Source organism: Laetiporus sulphureus, assembly GCF_001632365.1.
Source record: "Laetiporus sulphureus 93-53 unplaced genomic scaffold LAESUscaffold_107, whole genome shotgun sequence".
NCBI classification, from domain to species: Eukaryota; Fungi; Basidiomycota; class Agaricomycetes; order Polyporales; family Laetiporaceae; genus Laetiporus; species Laetiporus sulphureus.
The window spans coordinates 26,064-39,470 of NW_024468616.1; the positions used below are offsets into that span (position 1 = coordinate 26,064).

General features: G+C 45.4%; 4 protein-coding genes across 4 annotated transcripts; all 4 read right to left on the reverse strand.

The window, feature by feature from the left end:
* Positions 1-1,489: 1,489 nt before the first annotated feature.
* On the reverse strand, positions 1,490-1,885 carry LAESUDRAFT_765157 (uncharacterized protein; the record flags this gene model as incomplete). The annotated part of the gene is made up of 1 exon (XM_040913591.1): positions 1,490-1,885. One exon carries the CDS (start codon positions 1,883-1,885, stop codon positions 1,490-1,492), a length of 396 nt encoding a protein of 131 aa, XP_040757594.1.
* A 1,035-nt stretch (positions 1,886-2,920) lies between these two features.
* On the reverse strand, positions 2,921-4,750 carry LAESUDRAFT_718470 (uncharacterized protein; the record flags this gene model as incomplete). Its single annotated transcript, XM_040907433.1, has 11 exons — positions 2,921-2,958; positions 3,072-3,093; positions 3,222-3,253; positions 3,408-3,486; positions 3,549-3,581; positions 3,679-3,712; positions 3,754-3,755; positions 4,178-4,195; positions 4,345-4,482; positions 4,558-4,619; positions 4,720-4,750. 11 exons carry the CDS (start codon positions 4,748-4,750, stop codon positions 2,921-2,923), a joined length of 489 nt encoding a protein of 162 aa, XP_040757595.1.
* A 24-nt stretch (positions 4,751-4,774) lies between these two features.
* LAESUDRAFT_667487 (uncharacterized protein) lies at positions 4,775-5,449 on the reverse strand (the record flags this gene model as incomplete). The annotated part of the gene is made up of 4 exons (XM_040905308.1): positions 4,775-4,882; positions 4,929-5,023; positions 5,074-5,265; positions 5,326-5,449. 4 exons carry the CDS (start codon positions 5,447-5,449, stop codon positions 4,775-4,777), a joined length of 519 nt encoding a protein of 172 aa, XP_040757596.1.
* A 936-nt stretch (positions 5,450-6,385) lies between these two features.
* Positions 6,386-8,243, reverse strand: LAESUDRAFT_718471 (uncharacterized protein; the record flags this gene model as incomplete). The annotated part of the gene is made up of 9 exons (XM_040907434.1): positions 6,386-6,476; positions 6,618-6,697; positions 6,757-6,806; positions 6,899-6,970; positions 7,156-7,294; positions 7,354-7,450; positions 7,565-7,711; positions 7,919-7,926; positions 8,148-8,243. The coding sequence occupies 9 exons, from the start codon at positions 8,241-8,243 to the stop codon at positions 6,386-6,388; spliced, it is 780 nt and encodes a 259-aa protein (XP_040757597.1).
* Between the last annotated feature and the right edge of the window lie 5,164 nt (positions 8,244-13,407).

The following is a 13,407-nucleotide window of genomic DNA, read 5'->3' on the forward strand; positions in this document are numbered from 1 at the left end:
TCACGACCTACTGTGAGCAACAGATCTACGTGTATAGAGGTTAGGCATATGTTCACAAGTGCAGCAGAGGCATGCACATCCATGCGTATACACCACAGAAGGTCACCTCATATACATCCTGGGAGATCATCCATGAGTGATGTCAGTGATGTTTCCTCCATTGTGTGGGAAGCCACTGCACCAGATGTGACAGGAAAATGCTCACTATGCCTTCTGGTGCAGGCTAGGGAAGCTGGGAAGGTGGGCTTGGAGTCACTGTCCTGTCACACTCACTGTTGATCACAGGACTCATTGAATGGCTGAGATATGCATGCTGGGTGTGGATGGTGAGTGGCACATGTGGTGAAGTGCAGCTATGAAACCTCTTGCAGATGGCATGGTCTCCAGAGCATCAGTTTGAATGAAGTCACGCAGGGCAGATTATTTGAGGTAAGCATGATGTGAGAATGACTGCGCATTTCTGCTCATCTCAGTATGCGATGTGGGAAAGGAGTGCAGGAATGACAAGGGGAGGAGAGAGATATGTGGTGCTGCAGGTGATGTTGGTGAGTGCATGCGCTGAGTCATGTGACAGGGCAGGAAGATAGCAGGACAATCATTGCAGCTGCAGCAAGTGCACTTCGACCAATGCAGCATCTGCCCTCTACCCACACTCTGCTTGACCACCTCGACCATCCCAAGATCTGCAGGCTTCACACTTCTGCCATCTGCCACCACAGGAATTGCATCACTCACGATCATAGCCATGTGGTCTGAGTCACCCAAGACTGTGTTACAGTTTGCCAGCCCATGCTCATTCTGATTTTCACCCTCTGCCATTCGACAATGTCCTCTCTGTGCATTGTGTCATTTCTTCCACATCACCGTCCATATTGCAACCTGCTCCTGTATGTCACCTTGCCCTCGAAGACACTAGTGGGTCCCACAATTGTAATACAATCCTGCACAGGACTGCTAAGAGAATTGTGTATATCCCCTCCACATATTGTAATACTGAATGATAAAACAATGTGCATAGCTATTGTAATTCTTGTAGAATGTTTCTGCTGACATTGTAATACTTGCACATTGAGATTGTAATATGCTCTTGCAGGTACTGTAATATCTTTGCACTTGATTGTATAATGTTAATGCGAACAGAAAAAAACCTACAAACAAAAAAGAAAACATTACAAAAACGCCAAAACAAATATACAAAGACCACAACCCCAGAGCACAAAAAGTACAAGACAACCAAGAACATTATACAATCAAGTGCAAAGATATTACAATACCTGCAAGAGCATATTACAATCTCAATGTGCAAGTATTACAAAGTCAGCAGGAACATTCTACAAGAATTACAATAGCTATGCACATTGTTTTATCATTCAGTATTACAATATGTGGAGGGGATATACACAATTCTCTTAGCAGTCCTGTGCAGGATTGTATTACAATTGTGGGACCCACTAGTGATTACATTAGCAACCAGAACCAAGAAGGGGAGTCAGAAGCACAGAATCGAAGCAGCGATGATCACGGAAATGTGGCAGAGTGGACACTCATGGTAGCCAAGTTTATGATAGACTGAGATAAGCGCGAGCACATTTTTCTTGCTCTGGATGGTGCTGGCACTGAGGGAGGTGCTACCCAAGTATGTGGTGATTTTCGCCTCACAGTTCATGACAAAGTCTGTGAACGGCATGATCATCGTGAAGAGCCAGATGGTGAGGAACACGAGGAGGTGGGCACTGAGGAGGGGCATGGTGCACACTGTGACAGCAGCCTTGGAGGGGCAGGCATGGGTGAGGGTGGCATGTGTGAGGGTGAGGAAGGAGATGAGGGTGATGAGGTCAGAAATGACGATAATGACGATGCCCGAGGTGAAGACATTAGTGAGCATGTTGATGCTGATGAAGAGGTAACAATGCCAAAGGTGAAGAATGAGGATGAGCGAGAGCAGGCAGGTGGTGTGAAGCATGAACACAGTTGCTGCAGTCATCACTGTGGTCTTCCTCATCATCATGATTAGCATTACTTATGGCCGATGGGAGAAAGTCGAACCACTGGCAGTGGGCACAGTGACAGAGTCAGAAGGAAATGGATTTCTGACAGGTACATGATTTATAACACAGCAATAATCACCATGTGCATACATATGATGCGCTAGAAGATGCAGTGCATCACAAGAACACTTCCCAGATGGCACATGAACAGGCAATCCCATATGATCATGACACTGCAATTCTTGCATCCTTGCCTTATATAGCAGGGCATGGAGTGACAGGTTCGGAGAGAGTGGGGGCCTCGTGAATTGCCATGTGCTAATCCCAGATCTCGCTTAGTAATTTGGCATGCTTGTTCTTTCACATGACAAATCTGCACCAAAGTCCCTGAGTTTTAAGTGCACCATCACTCAGCATGATGATTTACCCACGCTGAGCTGCACCCTTCAGAGATGGTGCTGATTTCCACATAGGGTTCATGAGAAATGTCTTCCACACCACACAATATGCACAGTCGAGGCCCTTCCAATTGTTCCATCAAATTTGCGCTACAATGCTTTTGCCCTTGCAGTGATCATGGTAAAGTCCTCTGCTCCCCTCAATGAATCACGTTGTGGCCAGTGTATGTGTGCCTGGAAAAACTGCAGCCCGAACGTGTAATGGCTATTTTCATTGAATGAAAGGCTCCTCATTTTCACCAAGTTCTTTGTGTCAGAGGACACAGTTCTGTCATTCTAGCACATAAGCCATTACATAGGAATTCAGCCACATTTGCAATCAGCTCAGACATACCAGCTCTCACTCACAGTCTATTCATCGCATCCTTGGTTGGCCACCTCCGAGTATGAGCCTATTGAATGCTTCACCGAATAAGACTCAAGCAGACCACCATTGACCTGTGAAGATGGTCCTTCGAGGGTGTTAGTTTCCTTCTAGACCCTTTCATGACTAGTTGAGTACCCTGGATGCCCTGATATCCACATCGATTAGAGTGAAAATTATATGATGAAAAGTTAGTTCACACATGCTCCCAGCAAGCATCTGTTGAACAACGAGCACCCATCTGCTCTCTTGCAAACTCACATGTGGCCTTCCATATCATGGGCTATGAGCACTTTGAGCCTTTCATCTTAGCCTCAGCACAACAACAGAAAAAAATCATTTCAGTTGCTGATTGCATGCACTGTCATAGCTAAAGACACTCGAGAAACACATCATGGTCATTATGCATACCGAATGCTCTAAGAGGATGCTGTGCTGTATACCTGCCCAAAGGACGTATGATGCAACCTTCAAGAATGAAGCAATTGTAAACACTACACTGCATCTATCAGCGTGATGCCAATGCATTATGTTGTACACGGCATGATCTCTGTGTGAACAAATATAGCAGATTATCTCATCCGAAAATGAGCTCACAATTATCAGAGCGATTGGACATGTCAGAGCAACAAGCCTTCAGAATTGTGACATAGACGTACAAAGGAGCATAATGCACCTGTCAGGGCAAGTCCGCATGCCACACTGACAAATCTCCAGATCACTGCGCCATGTACTAACCTGTTGCACCCAAGCGACCACAGCACCAGTGACCTAGTATGCATTATGCATCAGTTTTGTCAATGTGGTATGAGTAAATAGTGCACAGCGAGGTCCTTCTCACATAAAACCGTCACACCGATACACTGACTCGCATGACCTTGCAAGTACCTGCGATCTGCCATCTATCAAAAACTCAAGATGCCACATTAGAACAGTCACGAACCTCTATGCATCCATGCATCATGTCAGTCCACATAATAGTATGCACCAGTGTATGATGATCGGGCCACAAGAGAGGGACTGCGAGTAAATTGCAATGATCCTGAGGGTGGGACTGTGAATAAATTGTGATGATCCTGAGGGTGGGAATAAAAAAGGTCACTTCCAATCTTTCTTGCTGATGTGTCCAGGAACAGAACAAGCATCTGGCAGTCACCACATGTTGAATGAAGCCATGCATTGCTACAGGTCGAGATGTTCCCCCTTATTCAGTGTTGCCTCAAATGGTCTGGATATTCAGCGACTGCTTGAGCTGTGAGTAGCATCAAACTCCAGTGTTATCATCCTGAATGGTTCTTGTCATTTCGTTCGACAGAAATGGTGCAGTCAAGATGATCGCCATCACATCAGCATGACAAGTTGCTTACGGTGCTGGCAGAAAAAGCCTAATCATGAAAGAATGTAGATTGAGCAGGAAGTGATGGATGCTCACAGCTTCTTCCAGCTGCAACATCAATACTCCAAGAGTCTGCTACACTGCCCAAATCTCAACACACTTGGCTGACCATCCCATTAACAAACATACCCCTCACACCCGCCATGCAAGCAAGAGTGCCATGGGCCGCTCAATCTCCACCTTCTCCTCCTCACCTTCCACCTCCTTGCCCTTATTCTGCATGACCCATTCCCACAGCTCCCACCAGAACTGCTCCACAATGTCACCTTTGGGGTGCTAGAGGTCCTCAGGGTGTGCTTCATGGAAATTGTGCAGTGCACTGATTGTGTGCAGATACCTGAGCATGCCTACCCACATTGTGCACATCTTAAAAAGCACCGGGCATGCAGCTGGCAGTGAAGGATAATGATTGCCTGTATGATAGCATGATCAGCATTTGTTTTTGTTTTTGTTTTGGGGAGAGGAGGTGAGTGAGGCTGCTCACACCTGTGAAGTACTCTCACTGGAACTCACCCCATGTCTTGCTGGATGGATTGGGGATCATGAGCAGGTGCTCATTAAGGATCATTTATCCTAGGCACTTCCAGTATGGTCTGAGCGCATGCATGTCCTGTAAGTAGGCATGGATGAGTGGCATACATGAGGGGTGATGCATAAGCCAGAACTGTGAGTAGCCCTGCAGAAAGCATGCTAAGAGGATGAGAGAGGAAAGGAGAGGAGACAAGATGCATCCGTGCAGCAAAGCTCTCTCCAGGATGGAGCACATGTGCCACCTCAGGCCAGAGCCTCATCCAGTCAAACCAATGCACAGCTTGCACTGTCCTCACACATCAAATCCACTGTCAGTGTACAGTCCACAGCATGCACCAGATATGATAATGTCAACACTCCCATCCCCCAGCCATCCCAGCTCCTTCACCATGCTCTGCACAAAATGCACACATGCCTTCAGGTGTGAGTGAGAGTGGAGGGATTTGATGGCCTGTGCAATCATGCACGATGAGGGGTCTGTGCTGATGATGTGCATGAAGTGTGGGATGAGCTCGAGGGTCACTTGTCCTGGAAGCAATGTTGGTGTTGAATGGGATGATGAAGAAATGAATGCAAGACATCATGCACTGGTTCCACAACTGAGGTCAAGTGAAGTGTCCCATTTCACATGTGGGTCATGAGCGTGGAAGCTGAAGATGAAGTCATAAAGCTGAGTGAGATAAGTCGAACATGCTTTTGAGTGCAAATCCATGAAGAGGCCAACGTATGATCAACGTGCTGCACCCAACAAACCATCACAGCTTTGCGCATTGCCAGGGGATGGAGGAATGTAAAAGAGAATGACTGAGTGGCTCCAGGGTATCGTATATTGCCACATTGTCAGAATATGGTATTGGATTAATGATATCAGACACCACATACCATAATTTACCAGTGCTTCATCAAGGTGACCACATTACCCAGTAGCATGGGCATTATGAGTGCGATCATGAGATTTCTTGTCCATTATTGCAGCTGAGGCTATGCTACTTGTATGTGACACTTTACAGCAGCACCACAGCCTGGGCAGGAGCTCACACATGGGTCCAAAAATGCAGATTGGAAATGAGTGGTTGTCCAGGTGCTAGAATACATAGAAGCTGCACCCCATCAATTCCACCCATCAGTTGAACGGAAGCCTTCACTGATGCACTGCATTAACACTTCATCTGTAACATCAGAAGTGTCTAATGAAAAGGATAGCCATCTTGCATGCTGAACATCCAGGCAAAGCTAGTAGACAAAGTGACCAATCTCTGAAGCCACCACCCATGAAACTTCAGGTTGTATGCTCGAGTTGCAGATTGTGACAGTTCATGTATACAGTCTTGCATTCCGGCAAAAGAAGCTCCTCATAAATCATGGTTGGATCAATGTTGAACTTTCCATGAGCGGACTGAGGAAAGGGCATTAGCGATGGGTGAAAATGTGAACAGGAGAAGATCAGGCACATATAGCTTGGTTAGAAAGTATCGTTATCCACCATCATTTTATCCAGGTCAGCTGGGAGCTCAGCATTGATGAAGCACAATGAAGATGTTGGAAGTTGACCAGTGGCGAGAGCCTAGTGATCGATTTAATCAATATATGATATTATTTGTGCTCCCCTAGTGCAACTTACCTGCCAGTGGTCCATGATGAACAGCTTTTAAAAGAGCACTTGCTGCCTCTGCACCTCGGCCCTCCGTGAGCTCTCAATGTGCACAGTCATCATCTGCAGGAATGCAACGAACGCAGGACTGGATAAAATGAATGTGAGAAATGCATCAATTTGTATCTATCAGACTGTGAAGGATCTGCTCCTGGAGTCCGATCTGCAGAGGGTGACGCAGGTCAATGATACACTGAAGAAACAGAAGCAGTGAGCCAGAGAAGCACACTTTGTGCTAGTTTCAAGCTGAGGCCCATGGATGCCCAGGTGCTTTCTATGCTGTTTTTGTCTTTCATCTGCTATCAAACACTATGTGTGGCATCAACAACTGATGTTCTACACCACATCATCATGATAGCCCTTTATACCTGGTAGATAGTCCTTAAGCTCAGCTCTACATTGTCACCAGGCTGGGTGGCTGTTCCAGCACTAACTCAAGGTTCAGTGCCATGGGTGTGAGTTGAAGGTTCTGCTCTGCCTCAATGATATGTGGCAGTGCAGGAAGCTCACTGTCTGTCACCGCACCAAAGCAGAGTACCATGACCAACAGCATGAGTTCATGTGACGAGAGCCATATACCATCTTGGAGTGGTGTAGTGCCTCAGAGGATGTCACATCATGAATGCACTGTCACTGCCTCAGCCCGCATCATGTAGCTGCCCAGCCTCTTCATAGAATAGTGAGAGGACCTCCACAATGATCTGCCAGTGAGTGAATGTGCCAGAAAATGTAGGCGCCGGTGTGTGCCCATGGTGGGGAGTGCTCACCAATGAGCCCATTGAGATCCTTGCCTGCTTCATCAGCCAGCATGGTGAAAAATAACATTGCCAGTTGCATGATCGAGTTAAGCAATGCACTGCATTTTGTGGTCAGCAAATGGGAAACCAGCTGCATGGGCTTCTCTTTCTGTAGGGAATGTGCATATCTCAATCAGAGCATGCATGCTTGGTTGAGAAAGCACACACCAGAAGAAGGCCCTGAAGGTGCCATAAATGAGGACAATCATTATTAGAAGAGACAGAAAATGCACCTCTGAGCCCACTGCCCATCTGCAGAACATTGCTGCACCATTGTCATGGATGGCAAGCATGTCAAATGCATCAATGTGCTGTGACTCCTCTCCCCAAAGGCAAAGAGTGTAAGCCTCAGGGCCTCTGCCTTCAGGACCTAGCACACCTGTTATCATACCCATTCACCTTCAACTTCTGTGAGCGATCCTGGTACTCCTCCACATGTGTGCTCATACTTGCCAGCAGCACCTGCACCCATCTTCTATCGAGCTCCAAGCATGTCCCATAAGTCTTGTAGTGATTCCGAATGGCACTAGCACAATCATCCTCAATACAGAGAATGGCCGTGGTGAATCAGAATTAAGTGCTTGCCCGCGTGTCATAGGTCAATGTCCCACCACTCAGCTGACACTGCTCAAACAGCACGCTCCATACTGCATTGTCATGGCACAGATGGTCCCATGTCCTGCAGTTGTGACAATGTGAGATCCCATCCACAAAGCCCATGGTCGTGGTGTACCTTGATACCTGGAGAGATGCGAGAACAGCCAGGAGGTCAAAGAAGGAGAGTGCTAGAGCCAGAATTCAGTTAGGAGGTGTACTACGAGATCTGCACACACAACAGAGAGAATTGAGACAGAGAAACATGGTCATGAGGAAAGCAGATGAAAGCTGATTCACTAGCATTGCTGTGTATGAAGAATGGGGTAGAAATGAGTATGGCAGGTGAGATACTGAGATAGACTCACCAGCAGTCCTTCAGCATCAATGAAGCATGCCTCACCATTATTCAGCTCACCATCCTCACTATCCAGAGAAAACACATTAAGGCAATCTATGAACATTATTTCCTATGTCTTCCTTCATCGTGACATGCATGTCACGTCATGTTAATATTGGCTCCACAGGGCGAGCCATCTCTGATGGTGCCCTGTATTCATGAAATGATATTAATTCCAAGATCCAGAATTTGCGATGGGATGAATTGACAGATTGTTTTCATTCGAGAGGTCATTAGTGCCCATCCCCGTGGTAGCCAGTCAACATGCAGCTTAGAGTGGTATCATCTTCCATCTGAGATATACACAGACATGAACACATCTGCACTCTGTGTGGCCGTTGCTCATCTCCGGCATGAAATGCACTCACCTCATCATTTTGCAATGGTGTCTTCATTCACAATCTGATCCTGGGTGTTTGATGATGCCATGGAGTAGGTCTATACACAGAGTAACTATCTTTTGCTAGGCCAGCACTGATGGCTCTGTGCCACAGGGGGTGCCATGTTCCACCTCAATCTGGCCACTCAGATGAAGTGCAAATGAGAGCTGTGATGAGTCATCTGACTCATCACGGATGCTTAGAATTTATATTATACTTAATCATTAAGTATATCTTTAAATTAATTTATTCAGAATGATTTGACCGAAAACATTTTGTGCACATGCAGGAAATATCCTCGCTGATTACTCAATGTTTCCTAACATGCCTCTGTGCTGCATCCTGCTTTAGAATGCATGTGTCATCGTGAATACATGACATTGATATGCTGATTTAATTGACTGTTTGCTCATGATGTTCCAGGGAATAATATATAATGTATGCAGTGTGCGTTCACCGATGATGTGGTTGATGACATTTTGAAGGCATGGTAATAAAACATATGATAACTCAGCAATGCTTCTGCTATTTCACTACCAATCATATCTGCTTCACATTCCGAATGCTACATATGATTATGCTGAAATGTTATTGGCAGAGACATTGTGCTGCAATTCAAAATGCAGCCACAATGTTCATTGTAATACTTCACTTGTGATTTTAATGAGCACAATCACCATGCAGAATGCATAGTTGGCTCTGTATCATTCATGGAACACTGCATTTGCATCATGAGGAAAAATCATTATTTTCTGCCGATGTGAAATGTGGTAACATTGAGTGCAACATTGTGACTGTGATCACAATGTCATCAAAATGATTTCATCAGAATCATGACCTGATGCCCCCTGTGTGGCTGATGGAAATTTCAGCCAGCACTGCCTCTGTTCAAGGTCAGTTCAGTTGCTTCAAGAAGAAGCCATCTGAGACACCTTGTATAGCAATTGATGTCATTGTGAGCTGGTCAGCTGGCTGCATATTTATTGGATGGAATGGCAGTGAGTTGATCAGATGAGATAGTTCACAAAACTCAGGTTCATGTGATTATCTGCCAATATTTCTGGGTGATAGTATGCCTGGGATATTGTCATGCATATCAGATAAAAACCTCTTATTCAAGTGCATGGAAGAGATGAAGTGCTGATTTGTTACATCATCAAGAACATTCTCCTGGATGGCAATAGTGCCTGCTTGAGTGTGCACTACCTCCTTGAGACCAGTCTGTGATGTTTCACATGGTCACTTCATGTTGGACATGCCTAATGAGTTCAATGCGTAGACTAGTCTGTGACCTGTCTAGAGATCAGACTCGAGGTTACTCAGCCATACCAGTTGACTTTCAGGCTAGTCAGTGGCTGTTCTCCCCACCAGATCACAGTGTTCCTACTGACTAGTCCACTGCACTAGTCTGCAACCTTTATAAAGGGCAGCCTCATGGTCAATTCATCATACCAGTCTTCCTTCAGACTAATCCATCAGTATCCAGGCAGCCATTTCTGATTGAACATGCCTGACCAGTCCACTTCATATACTAGTCTGTGAGCTTTTCATGGGTCAGGCTTAAGGCAACTCATTCATATCAGTCTACCCCTTCAGATCAATCTGTGACCATTTAGATGGCCAATTTGCTATTAAATACAGTAAGCCTTACCAATCTGCCTCAATGGACTGATAACTGGGGGGGGTTTTTTTTCACTTTACCAGTCCATATTATGGAGACCAGTCAGCCCAATAGATCAGTAACTTAGTTCCTTCACTTGACCAGTCTGCCAGTCATGACTAGTCTGTTGAAATATCACACTGGGTATTGCTAAGCATCACTGTCAGCTCTTGATGATCTGTGTGCAGGAGCTTCACATGTATATAAATACATGTGCATAGAGCCATGAATCTCATTGGTTTGTACCTCAGATTACCTTCATCACTGGTGGAGATTGAGTGTCTACTGGCCAGTTCTGTGCCTAAAGTCAACATAGTCCACTGCCAGGATTAGTTCATGGCCATTCATATCACTCTTGTGTGATCAGTCCAACTCTATTGACTAGTCTGTGACCTTTCTCGAGGGAAGGCTTGTTGGAAGGAGACCACTCAGAGACTATGGGGAGAATGAGGGAGAAAGGGATTGACAGTTTTGACAGCATAGTCACATGACCAAAATGCACATTGTACTTAGAGATGTGTTCCTCATAGATAGCACCTCAGTCAAGTATGTTGACATATAGTGCAGCTGAGATAAGTATTCAGACATGTTCCCTTTATTTATCAGACCCAGAACTGACTGTATCGAGTAGGCTTAGCCTAGCAATTGTAACAGGTACAGTACATCAATAAAGCTGAGTAAGTTGATGTATGGTGTGGCTGAGACTTAGCCTTGCAATTGTAACAGGTTATGAGTCCCAAAAAGTGCATATAGCCATATAAAATGTCACATCAGACATTGACTCCTCAATATTCAAGAACAATTATCAATATTTATACTAGTATTTCATCATGGCAGCCACCACCAATGTGAAGATGCCTATCCTTCCAGAAGAGCCAGCAGCTAGGCAAAGCTAACTGGTTTGACTGGAAAGGCAAGATAATTCACATTCAAAGCCTATATGTGCACCTTACTGGAATGCTTACATGATCATCCCTGGCACCCTAGATGCAGATCCAGGTGATGTCACACTTGCCATAGCAGAGCAGCAGCTGTGAGACAAGCATAATGAACTTGCGAAGGCCATTATCACATTGAATGTTGTCAACTTGATTGGCACTGGGGTGGAGGAAGAGGGGAAGACTGCACATGAAGTGTGGACTGCTCTAGTGCAGAAGTGGGAGCGAAAGATGGTGTTGACAATCACAAATGCTGGGGATTATCTCAAGGCATGCATTCGGACTGAGGGAACAAACTTACAGAACCACTTCACAGAACCTCACCATTGCTGCCATGCTGCACACCACCTGGAATCTACATTCAATTCTGCTAAATTTGCAATTATCATGTGCAACTTGATATTGAATCTACCATCTCTCAGATCCACATGTATCTTGCTTATTATGCAAACTGATCCTGATGTCATTATGGAGTCAATCCTCAAGAATGACCACATATAGGTCAGTAACCCACTTAATCTGATGATCAAGTTACACCACAAACCACGAGTGCATTTATGATGCATGTGAAGGCCATGTTGATAATTGAGTGGTGCAATGCAAGGGGCCATCTGCAGTTAAATTGCTTCTCTGAGGGCAGAGAATGAGAGGGTCAGCAGCCATCAGAAATCTGTCTCTAAGAAAGGCTCACCTGCAGTGAAGACATTGGCAGCCAAACAGGCCATGGTAACATTGATGGCAATAATGTCTGTGACAACCATGTCCGGTCCTCAAGCTGCATCACAGGCCCACCTTACCACAGCTATTGCACACTCAATGAATGCTGGAGATAGGCATGCATCTAACCATGACTATCATATTTTCCTGACCAGTGCTTACCTTGTGGATCTTTTCCATATTGAGCTGATCTGCAGTGAAATACTGAGAGCCTATGTGGACACAGGTGCCACTTACCACTGCTTCATGAATTGTGTGCGTTTCATCAATTGTATGCTCCTCACTTCTATGCTGGAGAAATGGAGTAAAAAAGGGCTCCTCCTTCTCCATAGTAGGTATGAGAAATGTCACTGTACAAATGGTGATAGATAAATGAATGTTCATCATCACATTTCAGAATGCTATCCATACTCCTGACCTTGCAGCTGACTTGATATTGATGCCACACCTTGATCATGCCAGATACTCATTCTCTGAAGTGACAGAAGTGATAAACATGATGGGAGGGTGGAAAAGACCATGTTCACCTGTACCTTGACATCAGGTGATCTGTATGAGGTGAAATTTACTAAGGTTGACTTAGCTGCACTGCCAGATCTCTCTCACATGTACCTAGCTTATGATTACCATGCTTTAGCTGTCAATGGTCACAGTTCCACGACTGACATCACAACTTGACACCACAAATGCAGTCACATCAGTGAGCAGACTGTCCAGAAAATGGCATGGTCTAATGTGGTTTCTGATATAATCATGAAGGGAGAACATCCTAGTGAAAAGTGCGAAAATTGTCTGAAAGAAAAGCAAATACATGCACCATTTTGTCCATCTGAGGTCAAGACAGAGCTTCTTGAACGTGTTTACATGGACTTGATGGAACCTTTTCCTGTTACTCTCTAGATGGTGCTCAATATCTCTTGATGATCAATGATGGTGCATCATGATTTATCCTCTCACAAACAAGTTCATGGAGGAGATGCTATGCCATTTTTCACCACATGGCTGAGCAGCAAATGGGTTGCAAGCTGTGCCATATTCACCTTGACAATGGCACCAAATTCAATAATGAGGGTTGGGCAGCATACTTCTAGGACAATAGAATTGTTGCAGAGCTGACTGTGCCCTACACTCTCCAGAAGAATAGTGTCAGTGAGCAAGGTCATCATTCTTTTACTGACAATGCTCAGGTCATGCTGTATGATGCAGGCATTCTAAACCATCTATAGGCAGAGGCATTCAATACTGCTGCTTATTTAAAGTTACTAACACCCTCTGCAAGCCATTGCACACTGCAACGCCCACGACGACCCTGTTCTTCAACGGCCTGCCCACCTTCCACGCCATAGACTGGACTGGCTTGTCCATGTGGCCCACGACATCAGTGGGTGATCCGACAACGTAGCCTAGCTGGGCAGAGCAGTTCAGGCCCTGGCAGCTGAGCACCTCATCTGCTTTAGTGACTGTGAGCATGTGGTCCTGCCTGAGCATGACGGCAGTGATGGTGTTGTTGAGCTGCGTAAATGTGATGACGCT